This window comes from Myotis davidii, unplaced genomic scaffold (genome assembly GCF_000327345.1).
Source record: "Myotis davidii unplaced genomic scaffold, ASM32734v1 scaffold143, whole genome shotgun sequence".
Classification (NCBI taxonomy): Eukaryota; Metazoa; Chordata; class Mammalia; order Chiroptera; family Vespertilionidae; genus Myotis; species Myotis davidii.
The window spans coordinates 501,095-514,431 of NW_006294876.1; the positions used below are offsets into that span (position 1 = coordinate 501,095).

At 36.2% G+C, this 13,337-nt stretch overlaps 1 protein-coding gene across 4 annotated transcripts in view; it reads left to right on the plus strand.

The window, feature by feature from the left end:
• CDH18 (cadherin 18) overlaps positions 1-13,337 on the plus strand; it is a 338,421-nt gene that overhangs the window by 272,264 nt on the left and 52,820 nt on the right. For 3 of the 4 annotated variants that reach the window (XM_015567640.1, XM_015567641.1, XM_006769443.2), the window contains exon 7: positions 4,792-5,045. In XM_015567640.1, coding sequence (XP_015423126.1) covers positions 4,792-5,045 — 254 coding nt within the window. Of the gene's footprint in view, positions 1-1,481; positions 1,564-2,755; positions 2,784-4,791; positions 5,046-13,337 lie in introns of those variants that run through there. The other variant, XM_015567642.1, reaches the window with a different exon arrangement.

The window sequence follows — 13,337 nt, forward strand, 5'->3', positions numbered from 1 at the left end:
TAAAAAAAATCTCACTGTGTTTATACATGAGGCAAATGAATCTATTTTTGTCTGTAGGGCTCCTGTAACACATTACAACAAACTGTGTGGCTTAAAACATTCTCTCACAGTTATGAAGGCCCAGAGTTTGAAATCAAGTTTAATTTTTGGCTATGATGCAATTCCTCCATAAACTCTAGAGCAGTGGTTCTCAACTTTCCTAATGTCGCGACCCTTTAATACAGTTCCTCGTGTTTTGGTGACCCCAACCATAAAATTATTTTCGTTGCTACTTCATAACTGTAATGTTGCTACTCTTATTAATTGTAATGTAAATATCTGATATGCGGGATGTACTTTCATTGTTACAATTGAACGGTTGTTCAACCGCCAAAGGGGTCGCAACCCACAGGTTGAGAATCGCTGCTCTAGGACATCAAATAGCCCAAATTTCTCGCCATTGCAGTGGCCACACCCATTCTGCCATTCTGGCCAATGACCTGTTTCCCAGGTGTGACTGACAGCAAGCACGGTCACTGGGCATGCATCTATTCCCACCCTCGACCCCCACTCTCCTCCCCTGCTATTGAGGACCGCGTTCATTACAGGGGCACCAGCTGCTGGGTGACCACTTAGGGAAGCACTGACTGTGGGAAGAAGCAACCCAGTGGGAGAACGGCCCGCCCCTCCCAGGACTGTGCAGGTCCGTGACCCTTATTATCAGAATCTAGCCAGAAAGATCTAAGACCATGAAAAATTGGCATTTTAATGTAGAGTTGGGCAAACTCTTTCTTAAACTCATCAAAATTTTCAGGTTCTACACTATGCTATTAAGTTCATACTACGACCTATTTTATGAATTTATTTTCTTTCTCTTTTTTTTCAGGCTGAAAAGAATGCTTATTTTGCATTTTATAAACTCTCAGCCACACATTTCATGTTATTGTTTTCTGTGGCACCAGCAAAACCTGAGTAATTCCCCCCCCCCAAAAAAAAAAATTTCCCCTTGTAACATCTTTGCAGCAAAATGAGATATTACATGAATAGGTTTCTCTAATCCTGGTAGATTGTATTTTAAATAAATAAATACAAATCTTCCAGTAACTAAAGAAAGTAAAATCCACAGATTTCTAAATAATTTCCCAGGAACAAATGATTACTAGAAAATTACTGAAAGATCCTATTAAAATATATGGATGATGAGTAATAAGTACTTGGATAGCTTTACTAGACTTGTAGTAACATAAAAACTAATTATAATCCTAATTCAATCTCTGTATACTATTGTAGTTATAATGCAAATAAAGGAATTAACATATTTTATATTGTAAACATAATCCTGCAATCACTGAGAATAAATAAATGGATATAATAATTTCTCACTTTTTCTAAAATTGCAATTTAGCACTGCTGAATTAAATGAGGTTGTTAAAATATTTCCATTTGCATTAATTTACCGCTTCTAAATTACTGTCTCAATCTGAAATATTCCTCTTATTCCTTAGAGACTTCAACTGGATTTCTAGCCACCCATCTGCCTGTCCTGGCAAAGAAGTTCCACAAAATGATTATCCCTGCCCTGAGGTAGTTAAATATATATTAGCTATTATAAAAATACAATTATGTGTCCAAATAAACAGCCAGCTTCTTATCACTAGGGAGTTTAGTGTTAAGACAAATAGTATATAATTTGCAAAGGGACCTGCTAAAAAATGGAAAAAGAGATACTGTTAAACTGATATACAGCTTGATAATAATATCTGGGGGTAGAAGTGGCCAAATTATCTCCACAATTTCACTGAGAGTCAGAAGATAAGAATGCCAGCACTGATAAATAAGCGGAGATGTGTGATTTAAAATTCTGTGTTATCACATGAGAAAGGAATATTAACTGTCCCTAGTAAAGTAAACAAATCCTAGTTGTTTTGTTTTTTGTGTTTTAGTTTTAGGGTCTCAAATATTCACGTTTAGAAAGAAGAACCTTAGTCATTATAAGGTTTACCAGATGCAGCAGGTTGACTCTGAAAAACAATACACTGATTTTAAACAATGGTAAACTTGTCAAGGATGCTGCATTCCAAGAGCAACTTGCCCAGATTCTGACAGTCCATGTTCCTCTGAGCCAAGAGCTACCATATCCACCCACCCAATTCCTGAATGGAAGCAAACTTGTACCATTTGTAGAAGAGGTTGTCTAAATTGGGATGAGATTTGTTGAATTACTCAAAGAGATGTTCTCATTCACTAATGTTAACTAGTTAACTGACACGATATTTTGAATTTAATTTAAAAAGGTCCACCGCTTGCATCTATAGATGCTTATGGTTTACAAATGGTTGAGGAGAGAGGAGTCACCAAAAAACCCTAGCAGTGTATGAGTCCAGCTCAGAGTTATGCAACTCCCAACCAAGATGAGTGTGAGTTTCTTTGGCAATTCATTTCTAGTTTAAACTCCCTCAGGAGAATATGATTCCCAATTGGTACGTCACAAACTGCAGAATCAATTAACATTTCTCTAAAATATATACATCTAAAATACATAATTTTGTCATATATAAATGCACGTATATTGTATATACGATCCACTTTAGAAAATTTGAGATATTCAGATCAAAAAAATTATTTTATTTATTAAAAACTGATAAAATATTGTGGTAGCCCAGTCTCATCCATGTCCCTATGACCTGAGAAGTTTTCTAGGTTTTAGTTTCTTCATATCAAGTTTTGAAATTAAATGGTTATTTTTCCTTCTATGCAATCACCAATCTCTGGGAAGGCCAATTATCCAAGGCAATTCAGGAGAGGTAAGGAAAATAAACATCAGTAAGACTGATCTTCCTATTGATAAAATTCCTTAAGGATACTCATTCTAATCAGCTTCTCCTTGTCCCTCAGGTTAAAGGAAAATAGCTGAGTTTCTCCATAGGGAATGAACATTCTCTGAAAATGCCAAGAGAAAAAGTTCCAAGATTAAAGCATGCTAGTGCAAAATTAGTGACAGAAATAAGGATGAAAAAAAAAACCCAACAACAAAAAAAAACCCTCTTCTTCTTCTCATAGACATTACAAAGGAAGTTCAGCATCAGTGGCTACTTCCCCAGGCTCACACTAAAAGCCTGGTCTCTGCATCAGCTGCACTAACATCATCATGGAGAGATTTTTGACATTGAACTCCGTTTTCTAAGCTCATAAATCTGAGCTCACTTTTGGTTGTGGAGCCTATTGTGTGCCTCATGCTAAACACTTCCCAAACATTCGCTTCTTATCTGCAAAGGTACTTCCTCCTAGAAACAGGACCTAGCTGCTTACATGCACTTAGGTTTGTATCCTTATTATTAATTTCCATAGTACCAGTCTTATAGCACTAAATACACAGTGCTGTAAATGTCTGTTTACTATTTTATTTTATATGCTACAGTAGACCATATATTTCTTGGGACAAAATGCCATACTGACCTTACTCATTATTATATGCTAAGTCAAATTAATTATGGATGACATATGTAATTAATAGAAATAATAAATATTGGTTGGACAATTTTAAAAAGGAGAGTACAATAAAAAGATTATAAGATTAGGCAAAACTGAAAGCTAATAAAAAATAAAAGAAACATACAAAAAACTATACAGAACAAAGTTGATTACACCATAATACAGTATAATAAAATAAACAAATACATGAAATGCTATTACTAGTAAAAGAGAAAATAAATGAAAAACAAAACAATAAAAATGAAATTCAAAAGTCTGTATCAAATTTATTGCTAAAATTCCAATAAAATATTTTGAATTGAACACTTAAAAGTTTAGTCCAGCCAGCATGGCTCAGTGGTTGAGCATCGAGCCATGAACCAGGAGGCCATGGTTTGAATCCTGGTCAGGGCATATGCCCAGGTTGTAGCCTCAATCCCCAGTATGGGGCATGCAGGAGGCAGCCGATCAATGATTCTCTCTCATCATTAATGTTTCTCTTTCTCTCTCCCTCTCCCTTCCTCTCTGAAATCAATACAAATATATTTTTAAAAGTTTATCAGATTCTAAAATATGATAAAAATTTTAAAACCAGCAAGGTGAAAAAATAAGATGTGGTAGATGCAAATCAATGATATGAGATACAGTATATTATTTAAATGCAAAATGGAAATATGTGTATATATATATATATATATATACACTTCAAATTTAACAAATTAGTAGCAATTTTTAAGTTTATCTTTTTACTGATGATAGTATTATAGATAATTCCTTTTAAAATTAATACTTAAGCCCTGGCTGGTTTGGCTCGGTGGATAGAGCATCGGTCTGCGAACTGAGGGGTCCCAAGTTCGATTCCGGCTGAGGGCACATGCCGGGGTTGCGGGCTTGATCCCTCCCACTGGGGGGGCCGTGCAGGAGGCAGAAGGTCGGTGATTCTCTCTCGTCATTGATGTTTCTCTCTCTATATCCCTCTCCCTTCCTCTCTGAAATCAGTAAAAATATAAAAAAATAATACTTAATAAGTTAAATTGTCAAAGAGAGAGAAAAGTTACTTGAGGAGACTACAAATTAGAGTCTCCAAAAGCAGCATTTTTTTGCCAGTGGGAATATTTTTTTGTACTTAGTTATCATCATCTTTATGGCTGTGAAAAGTAACAGTTGATTTCAGACTTGAGTTTCCCTGATTTCTTCTTTAGATACCATTACTAATACAAACTTTATAGTTTGTTTTTAAGAGAAAATAGATGGATTTATATCTATTCAAAAATAGAAAAAAATGCTTGTTTGAAAGTGCTAACTGTCATAATTTGGATCTCTTTTTTTTTTTCCCTGCAGCCACTGAATTATGAGAAAAAGAAGTCCTACACTCTCAACATAGAAGGAGCAAATACACACCTTGATTTTCGCTTCTCTCACTTGGGTCCCTTTAAAGATGCCACCATGCTGAAGATCATTGTCGGGGATGTGGATGAACCACCTCTATTTTCCATGCCCTCCTACATCATGGAAGTCTATGAAAATGCCAAGGTTGGAACTGTTGTTGGTGCAGTTTTGGCACAAGATCCTGACAGTGCTAATAGCTTAGTAAGGTAAGGTATGCTTCAAAATTTTAGACATCTACATATTTTGTGTCATAGTAATTTAAAATTTATAAAATAATACTTAAATATGTTATATCTATGTTATTGTTCTATTATTAGAATTAAATTATATTACTGATGTTTTATCTGAGTCATGTAGTAGATGGGTTTCTGTCAAATGAAGAATATATGTAGCTATATCTATGAGTATATTTTTGACCACACAGATTAGATTTTCCACTTGTCTTAATAGGTATGAATATAACTGACTGGAAACATTTATAGAAATGAAGTTGAGAAACCTTGATCTCTTAGTGATAGGGAATTCAGATACAGCACAAAAGGGCAGAGGGTTGGGAATAAGGCTTATCTGCCTCCAGGTTCTGACACAATAGCTGTGTTCCTTTAGGAAGCATCCACCCTTACCTGTAAAAGAAGAAAAGGACTCTCTATGTCTCAGGTATTAGGAGAAAGAATTAAGCATTGTGTATAAAGTGCTAAGCAGAGTGGCCTGCACCTAGTAGTCACTTAATAAATGTCCAAAGCTGCCTAGAATGCTCACTTAGAGACTAGATGCTGACACTATAGGACAGCATGTGGGAATTCTGGAGTCTTGATGGACTAGTTGTGTGATCTGATATAGTTATTCAACCTTGGAATGTAAATTCTAAATATATGAACAAGGAATAATAATACTGCATAAATATGCTAGAATTAGATTACATTGATACAAAGTAATTAGCACAGTCAGTAAGTGCTCAGTAAATATTTTATTATGTTAGTATGTCATGCAGTGGAGATTATTAAAATGTTCTTGTATAATCAGAAAGATTTTTTTTTTGCTCTCAATTATAACAAAATCAAAGACTGTATACATGTAGGAGAGTCTTAAGTTACCCTGAATTTATACCTTTGGCTAATCCTAAGGCCTTAGGAAGTTGGAAAGTCTTAATAAATCTGTCAGCTTTTCCCCATATTTATTCTGATTCCCTGAGTTCTCATCTACTTTTTAAATTGTTTTTAATGTTTTTTATTGATTTTTTAGAAAGAGAGGAAGGGAGGGGGATAGAGAGACAGAAACATTGGTGAGAGAGGAACATCATCAATCACATCATCAGCCTGCTGCCTCCTGCATGCCCCCTACTGGGGATCAAGCCTGCCACCCAGGCATGTGCCCTGACCAGGAATCAAACCTGCAACCTCCTGGTTTCTGCTCAACCATTGAGCCGCACCTGGCAGAGCGAGTTCTCGTCTATTTTAACAAAAGCTAATAGAGTAACCATTTCCGTTGGTATCTACATAAGGCTTGTAAAGGCTCTCAATTTCCTTTTATGTAAGAATGATTGTTTCAGCTTAAAAACAGAAGTCCACAGTACCCCGGCATGGAGAGAACCAATGTTATGTGCACAAATGTATGTATTCAACAATCCTGCTTCATCTGTGAGTGTAGGAGTACCCTGTCAACTGGTACCCTCTCTCACACTGAGAGCAAGAGCTGGACACTGCTTGAAGAAGCAGGACGGGCAAGTACACAAAATAGTATGCATTAGCCCAGTTATAGAAATCGATATGTAAGGGATGGAAGTAGGAGACAGCATAATTAGTTTTCCAACCAGAGAAAAACCTACTATGCTCCAGCATTACATAGAATGCCATCTATATATACAAAAGCCTCAGTGACCAAACAACCGGTCGACCACTTGCTATGACATGTACTGACCTCCAGGGGAAAGATGCTCAATGCAGGAGCTGCCCCCTGGTGGTCAGTGTGCTCCCACAGCAGGAGTGCTACTCAGCTGACCCATGGGCGCCAGATGCAGGGTTTGTGGCCGTCCACTGCAGCCTGGAGACCTCCGTGGAGCTGCAGCGAGCCTACTGAGCGTGGCAGCGGCAGGTGCAGTGGGGCCGGGTTGGGCAGGAGTGGCAGGTGGCATTACGCGGCCGGTTTTGGCCTGATCCCTGCGGGCTACGCCGAGGGACCCCACAAGTGCATGAATCCATGCTCTGTGTCTCTAATATTTAAATGACACTTCTGATACTTAACAGTAAGTATAATTTGTTCAACTATATTAAAAACTGTAGCAAAATAAATGATATTTGCAAATGTGGCCCATCTACTACAAAAGGAGCCAACACCTTTGAGAATAAAAATATTTTATGCTATTAGTTTCACGTAAAGTATTTGATAAACTTTAGTAAGGCTTTTTTTTAATATTAAGATGCTAATAATGTAGTCTATACCTTTTAATTAAAAGAGGTGTGAGGTACATTCAGTTTTAAAAGATATTTAAAGCACCTTATTTGGTTATTACAATAGTCCTTATAATAAAGAAATTAGCGCATGCACACACAGCAGCTGCAGTTTGAAGTCCAGTGGAGAGATAAACTTGAAAAAATTGCATTCTTTGATAGGGTGATAAAGATATGAAGGTGTGCATGGAAAGAAAGCGTGCACAAAATCTTATAGACATAATGAGTTGAAGATTGTAAGGTTCAAAACTCAGGTTAAGGATGAGACAGATGAAGAATAGAGAAAATCTATGTAGTTTTGTGTATATGAGGAGCATAGGTTATCCGTGTGTGAAGGGCAAGTGCTGAGATTGTAGAAAGAAGCGAGGCAGAGACCATGAAAAAGGCTTTGTGCTGACATCTTTGAAATTTATCCTGCAGCAATATCAAAGGGAGAGAGAAGAAAAGACAAAATCTGAGCCATTATGAGTGATGGTGAGGAGATTTGCAATTCAAAATAAATAATAATGAATTTTTTAAATGCTATGAAGAGTGGCATCTATGTGCCCAAAGGGTAGGTCAGAGGAAGAAACATTGAGGTCAGAGAGAAACTTCTTTCACTGTTGCTCTGTAGATGCCAACATATCCCAAAGCATCTATTCCACATGGCACAGTGTCTCTCATGCCGTTTCCCCACTAGAGGACATTTGACAATGTCTCAAGGCATGTTTGGTTGTCACAACTGGATGAGGAACGCTAGTTACCTCTGAGTAGAGACCAGGGATGATGCTCACAACCAAGAATTATCTGGTCCAAAATGACAGTAGTCTGAGGTTGAAAAACCCTGATACAAAGGAAACTAAACTGGTTGGTCCATTGGTAAAACTGGAGTGCTAATTACACTCTTGGAAAGAGTTTTTGAAAAGAGATTTTTGGTGTTTCTAGTTTCTTGGGATACCAATTAGAAAGGATATATGCACCCCTGTGTTCATAGCAGCACAATTCACCATAGCTAAGATTTGGAAACAGCCTAAGTGCCCATCAATAGATGAATGGATTAAAAAACTGTGGTACATCTACACAGTGGAATACTATGCCGCGGTAAAAAAGAAGGAGTGCTTACCATTTGCAACAGCATGGATGTAACTGGAGAGCATTATGCTAAGTAAAACAAGCCAGTCAGAGAAAGATAAATACCACATGATCTCACTCATTTATGGAATATAATGAACAACATAAACTGATAAACAAAAACAGATCTAGAGAAATAGAAGCATTGATCAGACCATCAAACCACAGAGGGAAGGTATGAAGGGTCGGGGTAAGGGGGGAGATCAACATAAGGACTTATATGCAAGCACATAGGCCTAACCAATGGACACAGATTACAGGGGGGTGAGGGCATGAGGGAGGGGAGCATGCGAAGTAATATGGGGATAAGGAAACATATGTAATAACTTAATCAAAAAAGAAATTAAAAAACAAAAAATGAACTATAGAGATAATAAATAGTCAAATAAATAAACACAATAGAGATAATGACATAAAATTAGGTTTCAACCCATCCTCCTTTTAACTTCCAGCATAATGCACATTTCTTCCTCCAATTAGAGGTTTGCTTGTTTTCACTGGTTTCAAACCCTATGATTTTATTTATCTCAAGAGATATCATAAATTTTCTAATAATTTTCCAAACAACACACTCTATTTCAATATGTACTATTTGTAGTTCTAAAATATGGGTTCCATAGAAACCACTGTTGAGTTTTGGAAGGCTATCACAATTACCAAAAAAAAAAAAAAAATTAAAATCATTCATTGGAAACAATCATAACAGAGCAAGCACATCTTTTGGAATTACTTTTAAAAAAACAGTGGTTAAAATAAAATCTTGCCTGTTACTTGGGAAATATATTATGGGCTATTTTAATATTTGTTTGGGACAATTTATATGGGTATATGCATAACTCATGGACACAGACAATAGGGTGGTGAAGGCCTGCGGTGGGGGAGGGGGTGGACTAGAAGGGGCCAATGGGGGAAAAGGGGACATATGTAATACTTTCAACAATAAAGATTTTAAAATTAAAATTAAAAAATTTTAAAAAGAGAAAAGAGAGTTTTGGGAAATGTATACCAGTGAGTATGTTTCAAATACATTCACAGCCATGTAATATTTCAACCTATACATTTTTAAATAAAATAAATAATTTATAATGAATTGTCCCATGATATTATTAACTGCCTCAGTAATTGCTCTGTACTATTAGGAGCATTAATCGAACACCGCCATGTTAATTGAACATCCCACTTGTTCGGATGCAAAGATGATTGGTGTATTGACTCCAAATGCTAATATTGAGAAGCAAATCTATTAGCATATGCATTATCCTTTCTGCTTTGTTTTGGTTAGACAACCAAAATAAATCCTTCTAAAGCTACCTTAAAATAATTAGATTCCTTAGCTGCTTTTGCAAGGTATAATTTACATAATATTTATTCTTGATTTCAATAAAAGTATGTCATTCATATGGGCCTCTGGCTGCAAACAGTGAATAAAAAACAGAAAACATTAACAAACACAAAAGCAAACCTTATACTTCCACCTTTCTTAGGGACGAAACATTTGTACTAATTAAGGAAAAGCACAGTGAAAAGATGTACCTTGCCATGTGCCCTGAAATGCAATTAACTCCAAGTCTGTAGAATTGATAATGAAAGGGAGTTTGAGTCTTACAGGCATCTGTGAAAAGCTTCCTGACTTCAGTCTTTTGTATTTCAATTTTCTAAATTATTCGTAAGACTCTTCAGATTTCTAAGAGCATACCATGTCTAGCTTTTGTCTGTTTCAACTCACAACAAGAATGTGCAATTGGCAGCAATATAATCACTACCTTTAAAAAGAGTAAAATCAGAGCCAGGCTATTTACCTGCAATGAAGACACCCTCAATTTAAACAGACTGCACTCAATTGCTGGCATGCTGCAAGTGGAAATCAGAAACTCCCCCGTAGCTGTGGAGAGAGGAGCAATATATTTATATATTTTAATCTTCACCTGAGGATATGTCTTCATTGATTTCTTTTTTAGAGAGAGAGGAGGGTGGAGAGAGAGAGAGAGGGAGAAACATGAATTTGGGAGAGAAACATTGATTGGTTGTCTCCACACAGGACCCAACAGGGGATGAAATCCACAACCTGGGTATGTGCCTTGACTGGGAATAGAACCAGCAACCTATGGGTGTACGGGACAATGTGCCAACGAACTGAGCCATCTGGCCAGGGCGAGATGAACAATCTTTGGTTGTACAAGAGGAGCTAGAGAGCTTTCTGGAAATGTGATCTTGTGACTATTAAATATAGTGACCATTTATGGCTTGTTATCTGTAAGCTAGGGGCTTTATATAGCATTCCAAAAACCCGGGTAAGAGCTCTGAGGAGTCTACAGATGAAGAAACTAAAGCTCAAAATGTTAAGTAATTTGGCCAAGTTTACATAGTGATAAAGTGGCAGATCCAGAATTTAAATCCAGTTTTGTTTTACCCTCAAAACCTTGTTTCTTTGTTTTTAAAGCCAGAATACCAGGCCTATTTTTTTTAAACCAGGCCTCTTATATATTTAAACAACAACTTCTAGTAATAATACTAGTCATAAACAATTGCATTTATAGAAGTCAAAGGTCACAAAGTAAGAAACAGACTGATGTTTTACATGGTCAGAAAGCCATTGAGTAAAGCCGGGACCTCAGATCAATTATTTGGACGCACTTCATTCATTGGATAAATGAGACAATGAAAAGAGTCAAGCCTCTTTTTATAGTACAACATATGGTGGTAAAGGTAATACTACTAAAACGTATAATACTTGATTTAGTACAACACAAAGAAATTATTGAAGACCTCAATTAACAATTTCTCATGGGAGGAAGAGCTTTAGTGTGAATCTCTATATACATTCTGAATCTATATATACATTCTACCATCCTAACTTCTTTCCACTCTGAATTAATATCTGTATTTATCTATATGTTTACTTATTGTTGATAACTTTTTTATGGTTTCTTTGTATAACTTTGTATAACTTTAAATCAGAAGGAAATAACAAATATTGTGTTTAATTGTTTCAAATGTTCAACATGACCCTATTTAGGAAGCAATAGCCCATTTATATGCTATCTTTAGGAATAAAATTGTGATTAGAGTTGAAAATATATGCCAAATTTTTTAAAAAAATTCTAATTTATCTTTTTAAAAAAAGAGTTGCAGAGAATTGCGAGTGTTTACTCTGCCTATTTTGAGTTTACTTGTAGCCTCAATGAGCAAGTGCCCCAGTATAATCACCGTGTTCTTTATTCTTGTTTTCTATTTTATTTTATTTTTTCCATCACCATTATCCTCTCTGTGCCCTCTTTCACTTCCACCCACCCGATCTAGCCCCAAAATCACCACACTATTGTCCATGTCCTTGAGTTCTCTATATTTTTTTCTTTTTTGACTGCATTATTTTTGGTGTGTTTATTGTTGAGATTTTGTTGTTATATTATTTTATGTTTCTCTGAAATTTTCACATAGCTCATGATGAGATGGGAATTAGAAATACCACATTAATATTAAATGTTAAAACAGCAAAATTAAGAGATATTTCATAATAATAAGGTTCTATTGCAAAGTTCAACAGAAAAAAATATCATAATTAAGAAGATTTGAATATAGGGTTCAAACTTTTGAAAAGAAAGACAAAGAATAACTAGAAATTGTTTCAAAATATATTCATGTTAAAGATATCCTCTGATATATGTTTATAGACCAAATTTGCTTATAAAAGATTAGTTTATTGAAAATCTAGTATAGTTTAATTAGACCCTTAATGGCAAGCTTAACATACCCTGATCGAAACTGTCATAGCCTTCTTTTTTATTTAATTACTAGAGGCCCAGTGCATGAATTCATGCATGGGTAGGTACCTAGACCTGGCTGGCGATTAGGGCTGATCAGAACCTTCCTTCCCCCAGCTGTTGGCTGCTGACCGGGGACTTCCTTCCCTGGCTGCCAGATGCTGGCCCTGGCTTTCCTTCATTCTGCACCTCCCCCTGGTGGTCAGTGTACATCGTAGTGGGCAGTCGAACCCCTGGTTAATCGAACTCCTGAGGGGACAATTTGCATATTAGCTTTTTATTATGTAGGGTTGTTGTTCTTTCTCTTGATTTATTTTTATTTTTTCCACTACCATTTATTCCCCCTATATCAGTGATGGCGAACCGTTTGAGCTCGGCGTGTCAGCATTTTGAAAAACCCTAACAACTCTGGTGCCATATCACATATAGAAATTTTTTGGTATTTGCAACCACAGTAAAACAAAGACTTATATTTTTGATATTTATTTTATATATTTAAATGCCATTTAACAAAGAAAAATCAACCCAAAAAATGAGTTTGGGTGTCACCTCTGACATGCGTGTCATAGGTTCGCCATCACTGCCCTATATCCTCCTCCACTTGCTCCCCCCCATAATCACCACATGGTTATCCATGTCCATGAATGAGTTTTTTTCTCTCTTTTTTCCCTTTTTTGCTCAATCTCTTCACCCCCCTTATCCCCCCCTACCTCAGCTGTCAGCCTGCTCTCTATCTATGATTCTATTCCTAATTCACCTATTAGTTCAGGTTGTTCACTAAATTCCACATCTAAGTAAAATCATATTGTACTTGTCTTTCTCGGACTGGCTTATTTCACTTAGCATAATATTCTCCAGGTCCATTCATGCTGTCTCAAAGGGTAAAATTTTCGTTTTTATGGCTGAGTAGTATTTCATTGTATAAATGTACATAACTGTTTTATTCTCTTATCTACGAATGGACACTTGGACTGTTGCCAAATCTTGGCTGTTGTAAATAACACTGCAATGAACATAGGGCGCATATGCCTTTTGAATTAGTGTTTCAGGTTTCATTGGATAAATTCCAAGAAGTGGAATCACTGGGTCTTCTATACAAGGGAGATAACTCTTTAAGGATATTGAATACCAATCAAGTAAAGATAGAGAGAAAGCAGTCTCCTACTTAAAGCCAGAAGTC